The following is a 16,631-nucleotide window of genomic DNA, read 5'->3' as shown; positions in this document are numbered from 1 at the left end:
GGAGGATGGCTTGAGGCGGGTGATAGTTAAAGGGTTTGAGGTTTCTTTTTGAAGTGAAGAAAATCTTATAAACATGACTTTTGTAATGGTTATAGATAGTGAATATATAGCAAATCATAGAAATGTTCAATGTAAGTGGGTAAATGTATATGAAATTTATCTCAGTAAAGCTGCTTTAAAACAGGAGAAAATATACAATGGAGAATAAAAGAGTGTTCTTAGCAACTCTGGAACTGGATTATAGGCAATTTTACTCCAGTATAAACTGTATCTGGTGATTAGTTCCTTCCCTTAGCAAAAGAAAGGTTATTATTGTCGTCCCACAGACAGCAGCTCAGCTGAGCATAGAAGCCAGCTTTCTAGGACGACCTCACACCTGGGCTGGTTCACTCAATTCCAAGGCTAAGCCTTTGTTTCATATTCACCAACTTATCAAAGCTGTCCAGAGGTAAAGTTTGATTTCCTCTGTTTCAAGTCTCACCAGGATAGGAGGACTGGTAACTCAGAGACCCCACCCCTTAAACACCCTCTGATGCTGTCTGAGAACAATTGTTACCTTAGCTGGATTATTACATAGGGAACAAGCGTCACTGAAATTGCCTCAGCAGGCCCTGGGCTGCCTCAAAAGGGACAAGATTCATGGGTTGGGGATGGGGTGTTCTGGGGATTAGGAATAGCCTGATAGCCTGCTAGCTCTGCTTGAGTGACAACCTGAGAACTTTGGAATCCTGTGGCTGTTCAACTTCCAGAGGTATCTACTATTGTCTCACAAAATAGCTGTGTTCTTTATTTTGGTGAAGGTCAGAAGAGCAGGCTGCAGACATGTTTAGCCCATGTGCATTAGATACTCCAGCTGTAATTTTTGACAATGGATCGGGACTCTGCAAAGTAGGGCTGTCTGGAGAGACTGGACCCCGCCATGTCATCAGTTCTGTCGTGGGGCATCCTAAATTCAACATGGCTATATCAGAAAGCAATCAGAAGAATTACTTTGTTGGGGAAAAAGCCCTGTACAAGTATGAAGCCTTGCATTTACACTACCCCATTGAGCGTGGGCTGGTAACAAGATGGGATGACATGGAGAATCTCTGGAAATATCTTTATGAGTGGGAGCTGGGAGTAAAACCCTGTCAACAGCCTGTGCTTATGACTGAGCCCTCACTGAACCCAAGGGAATCTCGAGAGAAGGCAGTAGAAGTGATGTTTGAGACCTTCAATGTGCCCGCCTTCTACCTGTCCAACCATGGGGTCGTAGCTCTCTACGCCTCTGCCTCTGTCACGGGCCTAGTGGTGGACAGTGGGGATGGAGTCACTTGCACTGTCCCCATCTTTGAGGGTTACTCTCTGCCTCATGCTGTCACCAAACTCTACGTGGCAGGGAAGGACATCACAGAGCACCTCACCCGACTCCTCCTCGCTAGTGGGTGTAATTACCCTTGCCTACTCAACAAGGCCTTAGTGGATGACATAAAAAAGACGCTGTGTTATGTGGCCTTGGATCCAGAGAAAGAATCATGTAAGAGGTCAAAGAAGGTCCTGCAAGAATACAAACTGCCAGATGGGAATATCATCCAGCTTGGGGACCAGCTGTACCAGGTACCTGAGATCCTTTTTGTACCTGACCTGCTGGGCATCCACAACCCGGGACTCTCAAAAATGGTCTCCAGCAGCATTATGAAGTGTGACACCGACATCCAGAAAAATCTGTTTGCAGAAATTGTGATGTCTGGGGGTAGCACTCTCTTCCCCGGGCTTGAGGAAAGACTTATGAAAGAACTGGAACAGCTGGCCTCCAGAGGGACCCCCATCAAGATCACAGCTTCTCCTGATAGATGTTTCTCTGCATGGATAGGTGCTTCCATCGTGACCTCTCTCAGCAGCTTCAAGCAGATGTGGATCACTTCTGCAGATTTCAGGGAGTATGGGACACATGTCGTTCACAGAAGATGCTTTTAAAGGATTCACAGCACAAGGGACAGCTTAAAGCATCAGATCACAGGAGCAGTGGTTGAAGGTGGCATCTTCCCTTGGGCTTCAGCATGCATTCAATAAAAGTGATACGACATATTTTGGGTTTCAGTTCATTTTTGGTAGCGCCGAAGTTAATTTTCATCCTGGTAGTGAGTCTTTTTAAGGGGTTCTAATCCACCCTTCCTTTCCCATGGGCTATTCAGTTTTCTCCTGCTAAATCCCTGGGTTATGTATTGAAGCTGTGTCCACTTGTAGGATTTGTAGTAAAAGCAGATGATTGAGCCTCAGGCCCAGAAGTTTGACTTAGTAAGGTCCCTAGAGTCTTCATTTTAATCAAATGTCTTAGATATTTTTGATAGATCTAGTGCTAAGGAGAGACAGAATCACCAGGGAAAATGTGGGGAGGGGAGGGAATTGAGTAGAAGACGGAATGCTACCAAGCTCTTTGGGCTCACCTGACCCTTTCAGTAAATTGGTTCTTAATTAGCACAATAGGGATTTCTGCTGTTTGGCAGCTAAATAGGATGGAGCTGTTGTCCTTGTCAAAAAGGACAGATGTGTGCAGAAATTACTATTTGTTTAAGGCTCTCTAAGCTTAGGGCACCTACTCCACTTGGAGTATTAAGAATAAACTCCTCTAATTTTTTGTGTTCTGTTTGGTTTTTCTTTTAAGGATATTTATAGACTCCTTTTGTTAGGGATAAAACAAAATATTTGATGGTCATCAGTAAAAAAATTTTTTAATAAATTATGCATGCATTATTTTTTCCATTAATTTAAGTTTATTTTTCCAAAATACTATTGATAGAGAAATGGAAAATTCACAGGAGTCTTTGTAGTACAATCTGTTTTTTTGGCAAACAAAATAATGGCACTTTCCCACATGTATGTATGTCTGTGTACATTTGTATGTACATATATAAATGAATATGCTTTTTTTTGATCATCCTGGGACATGGTAGCCATGCCCATTGGTAAAACTTTCACTGGTGGTGACTTGTAGAACATAATACATTGACTGAGGTAATGAATTAGTAGTTTGTATTGAAAAATAGTCATTATAAGGACAATGGAATTGACTTGTGGTTTCGGGTAATTGATGCTATAAAGAAAGACACTGTAAGATGGAGGACAGTTAATCATGCATTTAAGCTAAGTGTAATTGGATCCTTCTTGTACTTCCATTTTCTGCAGCCTAAAAACAGAAAATGCTGTGGGCCAGGCCCAGGGATTATTTACAAATGTAGCAGAGGTCTGGAGAAAGTTGAATTCTCAACCACAGCAGGTCTGTGAATCCAAGATTAGAACACATAATGGGAACTGAGATATGAATGAAGACAACTGTGTCAATCAATGCACTCAAATTTTGAAACCTCCGAATCCCAAGTTAACAGTTACACTCAGATCTGAAGTGTTATCATGGTTCCCTTGGTAAAGTAGGAGTGTTTGGGGGCCAAGTAATAATTGGAATTATGGATCAAGTCTAGCTCATAGTGGATCCACTGTGTCCAACAAGAAATCAGGTAGTCATTTCTCCAGTCCCCAGATGTATAAATTGGAATGGGCCCACTGAGTTCTTGGCAGAATTCTAATTGGTTCCTTGACTTGTGGTGTAAGAGATATTAAGGTGGGGAAGGCCAAAAACCTCTAACAATGCTTCCCACCAGTTGTGTCATTCAGGTTTCTCTAAGAATCAGATGCTAAATACGACTGAACGTGCAAAGACTGTTTGAGGGGAAATGCCTGTGAGAGAACATGGTGAGGTAGCTGGGGAAGAGTTGAGAGGACTGGCAGGTTGCATCAGGAGTCTAACTTCAAGTGAAAGTGACAGAAGAAAGTTTTTTAGAAGCATCTTAAACTGTCCTGCAGTCTCAGGAAGTTTCAGTAAAGCTTTAGGAGAATCCTCAAGCCAAATTTGGCCTACAAAGAAGTTCTGCTTGTACTGAGAACAGGCCTGCCTTGGTATCCCTACCGTGCTCAGTCATCTGGCAGGGAGAGGTCTGTAGGAAGTGCAGCCTTGGCATATATATGGTAATCAATCTCAGAATGCAGCAGCTTGAGTCCTTGGTCAGTTATTCTTATAGTTGGAAGTCTTTTAGACATATTCTTCTGGCCTCCACAGCAAGCAAGGTAATCACCAAGAGGCAATAATGCATCTGTTATGTAAGAGTGGAAGATTAGTGTTACCCCTAAACACAAAAATGATCCTGGAGTGATAGTATTCCTTTAATTCACAATCTAACCCACACAGAAGTTTGACTAATTCTGTAGAATGACAGTGGACTACTCCAAATTCAAGCAAGTATATCCCAATGGTACCTGCTGTGCTAGATGTGGTCTCTTTTCTAGAGCAAATTAATGTATATCAAGTATGTGATTTGTTGCTGTCAATCTGATGAATGTGTTTTATCTTTATCAAAAAGGAGCATTAGAAGTAGTTGTGATTCACTTGGGATGGACAAGAGCATTGATTTATATGAATTCTTTCACCATGTGTAATTAAATAGCCTAAAGGAATCTGGTATTAGAGTTATTTGTAATGCAAAAAAGACACTGTGGAATTTATGGAGAATTCCAAAACTACAGTCACAACATAGACCTGCTGGGTTTCTAGATCATGACAGTGTGATCTGAAGCACAGAAATATACAGTATAAACCATTTGAAAAGACACTCCTAATGAGCTACTCTTTCCTTTTAGGGACGGAGAACTTCATCCTGAGATTTAAAGTCGTCACTAGGTGTTTGGTTGTGATAATCCATTAATCTGTATAATCATAGTTTGTACCCTTTCTGTTTATGCATTACACTTTTAAAACACTTAAAGATACAAGCCATAAGACTATATCATCAATTTTTTAACAAAGTCACTTTCCTCATAAGAACTACATTTTCATTAAGAAAAATGCAGATCACTGAATAGAAAATGGGGCAAAAGACAATAAAAGGCAAATGATGAAACAAGTACTAATAAATATACAAATATCTAAACTTATTAATAATCAAGGATATTGGAATTAAAACTATGATGAGAGATGATTTCACGTATACCAAATGGGGAAAATTTAAAAATACAAGTCATACAACACCAAGTGCTGTCAAATATGTAGAGGAAGAGATATTCTTTTAGGTTGTTTATAGGAGTTTAATTGGTATAATCAGTTTGAAAATAGTTTGGCATTACTTAACATAGCTAAAAATATTAATATTTTATGATGCTGCTCCCTCACCTATAAGGGATAAATACAAGAATATTCATTAAAATTATTTTAATATAAAAATGGAATAAATCCACATTTACATCAACAGGAAAAATGGGTGCTGTATTTCAATATATTTATATAATGAAATACCACAGCAAAAAAATAAGTGAAGTAAACCTACATCCATCAGTATGAATGTCTTTAATACGAAATCTTCAGCAAAACAAAAATTTAGTCACAGGAGAGTAAATATATGATAATTCTATTTATATGTAATAGAGTTACATTACATAATATTGACTGTTTTCAACTATATGTGTTCAGAAATAACCAAAGCTCAATGGAGTATTGTTTAATGTGCCAGATATATTGAGTAAAATTAAAAAGGACACGCTGCAAAGACTGGCATAATTTCTGGGTAGTGCTTATGTATAGGTTGATGGAGTGACATGAAATCTACAAATTGAGTATTAATTGTGTGCTTAGTGTGAGTTCCAGAAAAGCAAAGCCTAGAAAAAAAATTTCTCTTTTTTTAAGTTATTTATTAGGGAGTTCTATTGGAGGAAGGGGAGTGAGCAAAGTAGGACAAGACGAAGAAAAAAAATATTAAAAAGGAATTCTCACCTCCCCTGGAGTCTAGCTTTACTATGATCACACAAAGAAGCTCTGAAGCAAAAATTTTGCCACACATACCTGCCCCCACCTTGAAGCAAATGGGCAGGCTTTTTATTCTTTCATGTCTTGTGAGACATTGACCAAAGTCAGCCTCTTATTGGACAGATGGGTGTGGTGTAGCTTTATGGAATAAGAAGTTTCTATTTGGATCTGGCAAAAAAAAAGGGTCAAGTATGAGTTGTTATCAACCAGTGTTCACAGAGGATGGGGCACAGGTGCTATATCCAATAAAGGGAAACTCTGTGGATGTCAATTGAATTAACTAAGGTTCACACCTTATACCATTCAGAACCATATATTTCTCAAAAATAACTTTACTCCATACAGGTACATCTTCGTCATGCTGCATGGTTATGATTTCTTTAAAAAATTTTCAAAAAGAGGACTAATAGTACAAATTAAAACACTTAGTACTTCAGTTTGTTGGATAAGCAAACCTATTTCCAGAATACATGTCAGTCTCCGTCACCATGAAATGTTGCATTTTCTCAAGTGGATGGAACTCAAAATAATCAATTAGTAATGATGTGGATAATTGGACTCCTTAGGGAAGACGCCATACTGGTGGCTCAAGACTGGTTTCTGTTACTGGCAGACTCTGGCTCTTACTTACTTAGTGGGAGGTGCTTGAGAAAGTCTCAACAATCTTGACTTGTAATATAGCTTCCACACTGAAGTCACATTTTATAAGCACTTCAAATTGAGGTACAGAAATCACTGAAGTTTTTCAACATGTAAAGCCTCAAAATATGAGAGTAGCAGTTGATAAGGATGGTAGGCAGTAAGCTGAGAGGGTCTTCGTAGGAAAGTTGTATTCATTTTCACCTCCGTTTGCAGAACCAGTCCAGATTGAGTTGATTTCTCTTTTGTAGAACTTCACTAACAATCAATCAAAATAGAATTCTGTATTTTTTCCAATATTTTCCTCTGGAGCAGGAGTTGACAACTACTGTACTCAGTCTAGCTGCCTATTTTTATAAATAAAGTTGTATTGGAATACAGCCTTGCCCATTAGTTATGTTTTCTATGACTGCTTTTGCTCTAAAATGGCCAAGTTGAGGAGTTGTGAGAAAGACTTTGTGTTCCATAAATCTGAAATATTTACTGTGTGCCCTTCAAGAAGGATTTTGCTGACTCTTGTTCAAGAGCTACAGACGTGGTTGTTACTCAGTGTGCTTTTACTGTATTACCACAGCTATACTGAACGCTTTGCCATGACATAACAGATGTATGCATCCATGTAGCCACCAACACAATTAGATACAGAGCACTTCCACACCCTACCCCAATTCCATCATGGCTGTTACAGTTATGTTCTCAAATTCCTAGTCCCAGGCAAACACTGATATGTTTCCATCACTATAGAATATATTCTATAATTTCGTAAAAGTGGAATTGTACATGGTGTACTATTTAGTGGCTGAATTTGACTCAGTATAATGTTTTTCAGTCCATCCATGTTGGTGTCGGAATCTCCAGTCAGTGAGTTATACAATTACAGAATCCATTTTTCACTGTTGGATTCCTCAAACCAAACTACTCTGGTACCAAAAGTTGTAGATTGGTACCCCAGAAACTTGTGAATCAAAATGGCTGCTTTTGGTCCCATTATGTCATCCCCATTCCAGAAAGTGAAAACACAGAATAGAAGAAATACAGTATTTTCTCCTTTCTTTTAAAGATTCAAATGATATATTGAACATACCAATTTTGCTCATTAAATCTGCTCAGAATTTGGTCACACGGCTATAGTTAACTGCAAGGAAGCTGGAGAATCTTTCAGTCTGTAAGACCGTATTACCAGTGAAAAGTCTATACACGTGGAAGAGTAAGAGAGAGGATAATGAGGACAAATAACAATCTTCTTTGATTCAGCAAAAGGCCACTGAAATATTGGCTTCACCTTTTTTTTTTCACTCATAGAACATAGGACATACATCCTTTCTAAGGGAAACAGCTTTAGAGTTTCATCCAATTATAGCTTATACCTCAAATTCTAGGATCTTTCAGTGATACAAAGACTTCTACTCAGATCTGGGTGGTTTGGTTATTTATTTTGTTTTTTTGTTTGTTTTTATATTTCACATATGAGTTATATCATTTTGTTTTTCTCTGTCTACTTTCACTTAGCATAATTCGAAAAGGCAACCTATCAAATGGGAGAAGGTATTTGCAAATGATATATCTGATTAAGGGATAATATGCAAAATATATAAATATAGCACTCAATAGCAAAAAGCAAACAAATAATATAATTTAAAATGGGCAAAGGACCTGAATAGACGTTTTTCCAAAGAAAGTGATTAAATGTCCAAAAGGTACATGCAAAGATGCTCAACATCACTAATGACTAGGAAAATGCAAATCAAAAGCACAACAGGATACCACCTCATGCTTGTTAGAATAACACATTGGAGAAAAGAGAACACTGTTGGTGGGAATGTAAATTGGGGTAGATACAATGGAGATTTTTCAAAAAATAAAAATAGATCTAGTATATCATCTAGCTGTCACACTTAAGGATATTAATCGAAGAATATGAAAGCACTAATACAAAAATACATATGGACCCCTATGTTTATCACATCATTATTTACAATAGCCAAAATTTGGAAACAACCTAAGTGCCCAACAACAGATAAATGGATCAAATAATAATTTATATGTATGTACTTATTGCCATTTTATTAATTGTTTTCTGGGTGTTCTTGTAGTTCTTTTCTTTATGTCTTCCTCTCTTGGATTCTTCCTTTGTGGTCTGATGGATTCCTTTAGTGCTCCGTTTGGATACCTCTCTATTTTTGGTTTCCACTGTAGGTTTCTTGGTTTGTGGTTATTATGAGGTTCATATATGTTGACCTTCATATACAGCTATCTTTAATCTGATAGTGACTTAATTTCAAAGGCATTCTAAAAGCCCTACATTTTTATTTCCCCCACATTTTATGTTTTTGATGTCATATTTTACATCTTTTAATTTTGCGTATCCTTTTACTACTTACTGTATTTATAGTTGATCACACTACTTTTGTCTTTTAACCTTTATACTAGCTTTTTAAGTGGCTGATCTACTGCCTTTACTATATCCTTGCTTTTACCAGTAAGATTTTTTCCTTTTGTTTATTTTCTTCTTATTAGATGTGGCCTTTGCTTTTCCACTTGAAGAAGACCCTTTAACATTTCTTGTTAAGACTGGTTTAGTGGTGATGAATTCATTCAGTTTTTCCTTGTCTGGGAAACCATCCTTCAATTCTGAATGAAAACCTTGCTGGATAGAGTATTCTAGGTTGCAAGATTTTTCCTTTCAACACTTTACTATCTTCTGCCACTCCCTTCTGGCTGTAAAGTTTCTGCTGAGAAATCAGCTGATAGTCTTATGGAGTTTCCCTTGTATGTTTAATTTTTTTTCTCTTTAGTGTTTGCTATTTTAATTATATGTCTTAGTGTATATCTTTTTGGGTTCATCTTGTTTGGTACTCACTGTTCTTCCTGTACTTTGATGTCTGTTTCCTTCCCCAGGTTAGAGAAGTCTTCAGCCATTATTTCTTCAAATATATTTTATGTCCCTTTCTCTCTCTTCTTCTAGGACCCCTATAATTCAAATGTTACTACACTTGGTATTGTCCCTGACGTCCCCTAAAGTCCTCATTTTAAAAAATTCTTTATTGTTTCACTGTTCTAAATGGGTGATTGCCACTATTCTATCTTCCAGATCACTTATCCATTCTGTGTTATCTAATCTGCTAATGATTCCTTCTAGAGTATTTTTTAATTTCAATTATTGTATTTTTCAGTTCTGATGTGTTCTTTCTTATATTTTCTAGGTCTTTGTCACTGAGTTCTCCATTCCTATCTCAAGTTCGGTGAACATCCTTATGACCATTTCCCTGAACTCTTTATCAGGTAAATTAATTTTTTTTCTATTTCGTTAGGGTTTTTTCCCCGGGGGTTTTATTTTGTTCTTTTGTTTGGAACATATTCCTCGGTCTTCTCATTTTGTTTGATCAGTTTTTGCTTCTGTGAATTAGGCAAAACAGCTGCTTCTCCTGGTTTTGGAGTGGCTTTGTGTGGGAGCATCCCCTGTGTGGCCTGCTTGTGTCTGGTGCCTTTAGCACGTCTGCTATAGGGCTGGAATGGTCTGAGCTAGAGGCAGTCACTAGGGGGCACAGTGTCTGAGGTGACTGGGGCTGGATCAGTCCTAGGCCACTGGTAATCCCTCAGGAATGCTGTGATCTTGGGTAGTGGTTGAAGCTCGATTGGGTCTTGGCTGGGGCCATCTCTGGGTAGTTCTGTGCCTCAGGCTTCCTTGAGGAGATGGCTGGGGCTGGAGCTGGAATAGGAGAGGGTTGATTGGAAACCTGACCAGACTCAAACAATGGTGCTCTCTAGCGCCTCCAATCTCAGAGGGCTCCAGCAGTTCCTTGCTTGTTTGGTGGAAGCTCTAGCGTTAGTAAATGGATTTTCTTCCAGGATAGTCTAGATGCCCTTGGAATTGCTGTTTTATTGCTGTGTCCTTAGGTGGGCAAGTGTGTGCTGAGGTCCCTCAGCTATCCCCCTCCCCATTGCAGGTTGCCACAGTGGTGGTGGGGTTCCTTTGGATAACTTGTCTCCATCTTTCCTACCTGTTTTTATGTAGTCCTTCTATGTGCAGTGGCTGTTCAATCATCCCTTAGGTTTTCTTCAGGAGGAATTGCTCTATATGTGGATGTAGATTCAGTGTGTCCATGGGCGAAAGTGAGCTCAGGGTTTTCCTTTGTTGCCATCTTGCCCTTCCCCTGAAAGTCTGAATATTCTTTGATAATCTAGGAAACTAAATGATTGAGTTCAAATTTTTTCATAAAACATTAAGGTCCAGTTGTTTATCCAGTAGATTCTAACAACTATGTAAGGAATTCATGTTTTGTACAGTCCCTTATGGAGGCCTCAGCAAATAATCCAACTCATTTAATTGGGGCTAGTGTAACCTTGGTATTAAAATCAGGCACGGACAATACAAGGTTGGATGCAAAAATTATAATGAAAATATTTGCAATGTAGACCTAACACTTGAGAAAAATGGTGAGGCATCATCATCATAATTGGGTTCACTTGGTAGCGGAAGCCTAAATTAATAATATAAAACCTAATAACATAATTCACAACATTAACAGATGGAATGAAAAATATGATCAACTTACTAGATGAGAAAAATGTATTGAATAAGATTCAACATTGTTAATAATTTGAAACAAAAAAACACAACCTTTTAGAAAACAAGAAATAGATGGTGTATTTTTCATGTCTGATTTGTTGATAACGGAATCTACTCTAGTTAAAGAAGGGAAGGATTTATTTCAGCAACAGATGATTACCAAAATTATATTGGTTTAAAACATTATTTTTCATTTAGACAAATTCTAATTCAGATCTGGCAGCTCTCCAGGACAGTAGCCCTCAAAGTGGTGACTCAGAGATCCAAGCTGCTTCCATCTTGCAGCTTTGACATATGAAATTTATGGATTGTAGCTCACATGGAAAGGGAGAGCAGATGGGTCCCAAGAGATCTGTTTAAGGGCATGTCTTGGAGAGTTTTACTTCAATTGCCCATATCCCTTGGCCAGAATCCAGTAACATATCCACAAAGTAACTGCAAAAGAGGCTTGGGAATATAGTTTTCTGCACATACAGAAAAAGAGAGAATAGATGTGACTTGATGAATATATAGCGTTGCCTCTGCCACAGAATTGGAAAAACTTATTCCTTTAAAATCTGGAGAAAAGATGGTCTGCCATCAGTACTACAGTTCAACATTGGAAGTTTTGTACTAGAGAGTGCAGTAAGATAAGACAAGTATAAATACATGGTCTAAGGATTAATGGATAGATTTAAATCTGATTATATGTTCTTTTTTATATATAGCTCAAAAGAAACTATAAGCAAATTTATAATTAGAGAATTTAGACAGGTTGCTGGATAGAGATCAATGTAAAAATGATTCTATTTCTATACATGAGCAAAAAGAAACTAGGTTTTGAAAAATTTTCAGTTTTTTAGTTTCAGATGAATTCTTTGGAAATTAATGTCTCCTTGTAATTGAACTTTTATTTCAAGTTTCATAATGCCTTCAGATTTACTACTGCAGCACTTCTGTGTGTTCAGTTAACTCAAATAAACTGAATGGAATAATTCTATTTAAATACAGCAAGTGTGGAACAATTCCTCATTACTTCTAACTAATTACTGGTTAGTCACTCATCTGTATGTATGAAGAACTATATTGTAATTGACGCTCAGTTAATGATAGGAGTAACTATTTCTAGGTGGTAAGATTGATATCTTTTATTATACTTTTATCTTCTCTTTCTGTCACTGGGATTTTTAATGACTAAATCTATATTACAAAATCAATAGAGTACCATTAAAATTTAAAGAGTTTATTAGAAAATGTAGACAAATTGCTTAAAAAGTAATTCAAAATAAAATAATTAATACCAATAGACATTATAAATACTTAACTTTATTAAAGAGATAAAAATTAAAGCAATGGTATGATATACTTTCCCAATCAGGTTCATAGAGATGACAAATGATTGATATTTTAATGGAAAATTGCAAGAAAATGAAAAACATTAATTATGAGACTGCAAATATTTTTTCTGGGAAGCAAATTTTTCTCTATGCATCAAAGCTTTAAAAATGTGTGTCGACACTTTACCAGCAATTTCAGTTCTGTGAATATTTCTTAGAAAATAATAATACAGGTTGACCACAAACGGCCATATGGCCTGTCTTAAAATTTCATAATACAAGAAGATTAGAAATAAAAGAATAAATACCCATCATTATATAATTATGTGTATAGGTAATACATCAGAGTCACTAAAACTATACTATAAAGCTATATGCATTGATATAGAAAATATCTGAAATGTAATATTGGAAAAGAGGTCACATAATACAAGATTCATTTTTGAAAAGTAAAACAAAATACTTATTTATGTAGGTGAATCTAGGGATGAATATATATATGAAGATGTCTTTAGTGACTAGCACTGTGTTGTGAGATGAATGTTGATTTTACGGTGTTTTATATTCTCCTGAATTATCTGTTTTTTTAAAACCAAAAGCTCATATTACTTTTAGTATAAGATAAAATCAATAATTATTTTTGTTTTTAAAGAAACAGAACACTTCATCTTTAAGTCTCACATTTACCTAATGATAGTATGCCTTATTAATTAATGGATTTGTTCTTTGATTTTATAAAATTTATTTCATTTCTACAAATAGAAGTGGAAATAATCAAGTGCAAAATGTGACAAACCTGTCATTTCTGTGACTGCTGTTTTAGGTTTTCATGGTTAAATTGTGTATAGTAATTGCCCTTTTGATTCAATGCAATTATTATTACAGGTTTCTTTCCCTGAAATTCATGATGAGTGCTTTGTGCTCAAATTCATTCTAATTTATAGCCACCAATATTTAAGGTATATATTTCTGTCAAACATATCAATTAGATAAACTTTAACTTAATATGAAAATATTTAAATATTAAATTTTAGATTTTTTTATTAAAAACAGAAAACCCACTCCTTGAATTGATTTAAGCTGTTAATACTTTGTCATTCTGTGAAACCTGATTTCTGACTTTAAAAGAAACATTTTTTATCTCAGTTACCAACTTAATTTTAGTTAGCAAACAACTATATTCTACTTACCATGTTCTATTGCTGGTCTAAATGTTTTAAAAACATTAAATAATTTAATCTCATAAATTACAACACTTCTATGTATGTACTATTAGTATTGTCATTTTACTAAGGCAGAGAGTCTAAGTTACTTGCCCAATATTACACAGTCATGTGTGGGGACAGGATTCAAAAATAAACTCTAAGAGGCTCTCTCTTGATTTCACTTATTTTGGATATATACCCAGAAGTGGGATTTCTGGATTATCTGGTAATTGTCTTTTTAATTTTTGTGGAACCCTCATGCTGTTTTCCATAGCAGCTGCATCATTTTACATTTCCACCATTCGTGCATAAGGGTTCCAATTTCTCCACAACCTCAACAACAGTTTTTTTTAATAGTAACCACTCTAACAAATTTGAGAAGATACCTCATTGTAGTTTCTATTTGCATTTCCCTTATGATTAAGCATGTTGAGCATCTTCTCATATACCTGTTGGCCATTTGCGTGTCTCCTTGGGAGAAATATCTATTTAAATTCTTTGCTTATTTTTAAATTGGGCTGTTTGGTTTTCTGCTGTGGACTTGTAGGAGTTCCTGATATATTTTTGAAATTAACTTCTTGTCCTACATATGGTTTATAAATATTTTCTCCCATTCCCTAGGTTGCCTTTTCACTCTGTTGATTATTTCCTTTGCTTTATAGAAGCTTAAGTTTGATGTACTCCGACTTACTTATTTTTGCTTTTATTGTCTGTGCTTTTGGTGTCATAGTCAAGAAATCATTGCTGAGACAAAAGTCAAGGAGCTTTTCCCCTATATTTACTTCTAGAAGTTTCAGATCTTACATTAAAATCTTTAATCCATTTTGGATTTCTTTTCATATGGTAAAAGATAAGGGTACAATTCCATTATTTTGCATGTGGATATCCAACTTCCCCAACACTGTTAGAGAGACTATCCTTTCCACCATTGTGTCTTCTTGGCACACTTCTCAAAGATCTTAAAATCTTTCACCACAAGAAAAAAATTATAACTAAAAAGAAGAAAAGTAAGAAGAAAGAAAGAGGAAGGAAAAGAGGAAGGAGGAAGGAATGAAGGGAGGAAGGGAAATGAAGGAAAAAGAAACATCAGGCTCAGCCAGAGGTAAGGGTTGCCATGCAAAAACTAGCAAAATAGCTGAATATGAAACAGGAACCCCTAGATCCTACAGTCAGCTCCAATAACCTTCAGAATGATGTTCATATTTTATAACATAGAATGCAAATGTGTTGCATAAGGGAAAAGATGGCTTACAGTTTCTGGCAGATTCGGATTATCTAATAAAACATTACCATACATTGAGTGGATTTTATCCTTTGAAACTACCACCCAGTCACATAGAACTTTCTTTCAGTTTCTTAGTACCTCTGTCAAAAATTTTAATAGGAAGCATGGATTATCAATCATTTGTTAACAATGTATAACATAATAAAAATCAACTTAAAAATCATAACAGAAGACCACAATGGAAAACGAAATAACGCAGAAAGAAGATAAAAAATAAATGATAAATATTCTGACAGAGTTAAGAGACTACACTGCATCAAAGAAAGGATGGCATGGTTTTATCTCTATAAAGGACATTCAGAGAAAAAAAAATGTGATTGGAGAATAAATAAATACAAAGTATAGAAGATGAAGTTGAAGCAATAACTTGGTGTGATGGCTAATTTTATGTGTTGACTAGGCCACAAGATGCCCAGACATTTGGTCAAACATTATTTTGAACATGCCTGTGAGGGTGTTTCTGGATGAGATTAACATTTGAATCAAAAGACTGAGTTAAGCAGATGGCCCTCCTTAATGTGGGTGGGTCTCATTCACTCATTTAAAGATTTGAATAGAAAAAGACAGCTTAAAAGTAAGTCCTCCTCTCTGACTGAGCTGTAACGTTAATCTTTTTCTGCCTTTGGAATCAAACTGAAAATGAGGCTTTTCTTGGACCTCAAACCTGCTGGATTTTGGAGTGAAATTTACACTATTGGCTCTTTTCAGGGTATTCATCTTGACAACTGAGCATCTTGAGACTTCTCAGCCTGTTAATTCTTATTCTTTGGAGGTTCCTAAGTAAAACACTTGGAAAGACAAACAAAAGAAATAAATAGCCATTGGAAGAGAAAATAAAAATAAATGGTCAAGGTGTATTAGTCTGCTTGGGCTACCGTAACAAAATACCGTAGACTGGGTGTCTTAAATAACAGAAATGTTTTTCTCAACAGTTTTAGAGACTCGAGAATCCAAGATAAAGGTATTGGCAAGGCAGGTTTCATTCTGAGGCCTCTTCTCTTAACTTGTATGCAGCTACCTTCTTGCTTTGTGGGTCATTTATGTCTATGGAATTGCTAAAATATCCCTGGATGTTTGCTTGCCATGACAGAAAAAAAAATGAATTTCTATCTTACTTAAGCCGCTGTTATTGTAGGTTTCTTTCACTTAGGGTCACAGCTGTAGTTTATCCTAGCTATATAAACAAATATCATTTTGTAAGAGGAAAAAAAAAACAAAATTTATATGGTCTGTGTATGGAACTACCTAGTTTTACCAAGATGTAACAGTGCTTATATTATTAGTTATCCCTTGCTATAATAATGCTGTTAATAGACAACCTCCAAAACTGAGTACTGAAAGGAACCATTGACTTCTCACTGTCTGAGTATGCTAAATTTGGCTGGGATTAGCTGGATTGATTGGGTTTGATTTCAGGCAGAGGACTGAATTCAGGTATATGCATTCTGTGTGTCTTCTCAATCTGGGACCATTGGCTACCCAGAGCATTTTCTTCCCACAGTGGGAAAGGAAACAGGATTCTAGGAGGCTGAGCCAAACCTTACAAAAACATTTGACTGGATAAATCAAGTCAAATGATCCAATCCAGCATCTGTGAAAGAGTGGGTAGAGTCAAATGAATAGTAATACAATTTTCCACAGTTATTATGGAAGCTAATGCTTGGCCCCACACACACAAGATGCACAATAATACAACTGCTTCCCTTGAATTTAAGTTTCTGTTGGCTAAGTATAAAGTATTTCCTTTATCATCAGCTTTGCCTTCTAGACTTAAAACTTTTCATGA

General features: G+C 36.3%; 1 protein-coding gene across 1 annotated transcript; it reads left to right on the top strand.

Annotated features, from left to right (window-relative positions):
* Positions 1-822: 822 nt before the first annotated feature.
* ACTRT1 (actin related protein T1) lies at positions 823-1,956 on the top strand. Its single transcript, XM_010968411.2, has one exon. It carries the CDS (start codon positions 823-825, stop codon positions 1,954-1,956), a length of 1,134 nt encoding a protein of 377 aa, XP_010966713.2.
* The last annotated feature ends 14,675 nt before the right edge of the window (positions 1,957-16,631 follow it).

Source organism: Camelus bactrianus, chromosome X (assembly GCF_048773025.1).
Source record: "Camelus bactrianus isolate YW-2024 breed Bactrian camel chromosome X, ASM4877302v1, whole genome shotgun sequence".
Classification (NCBI taxonomy): domain Eukaryota; kingdom Metazoa; phylum Chordata; class Mammalia; order Artiodactyla; family Camelidae; genus Camelus; species Camelus bactrianus.
This window is presented reverse-complemented; position numbering and strand designations above follow the sequence as displayed.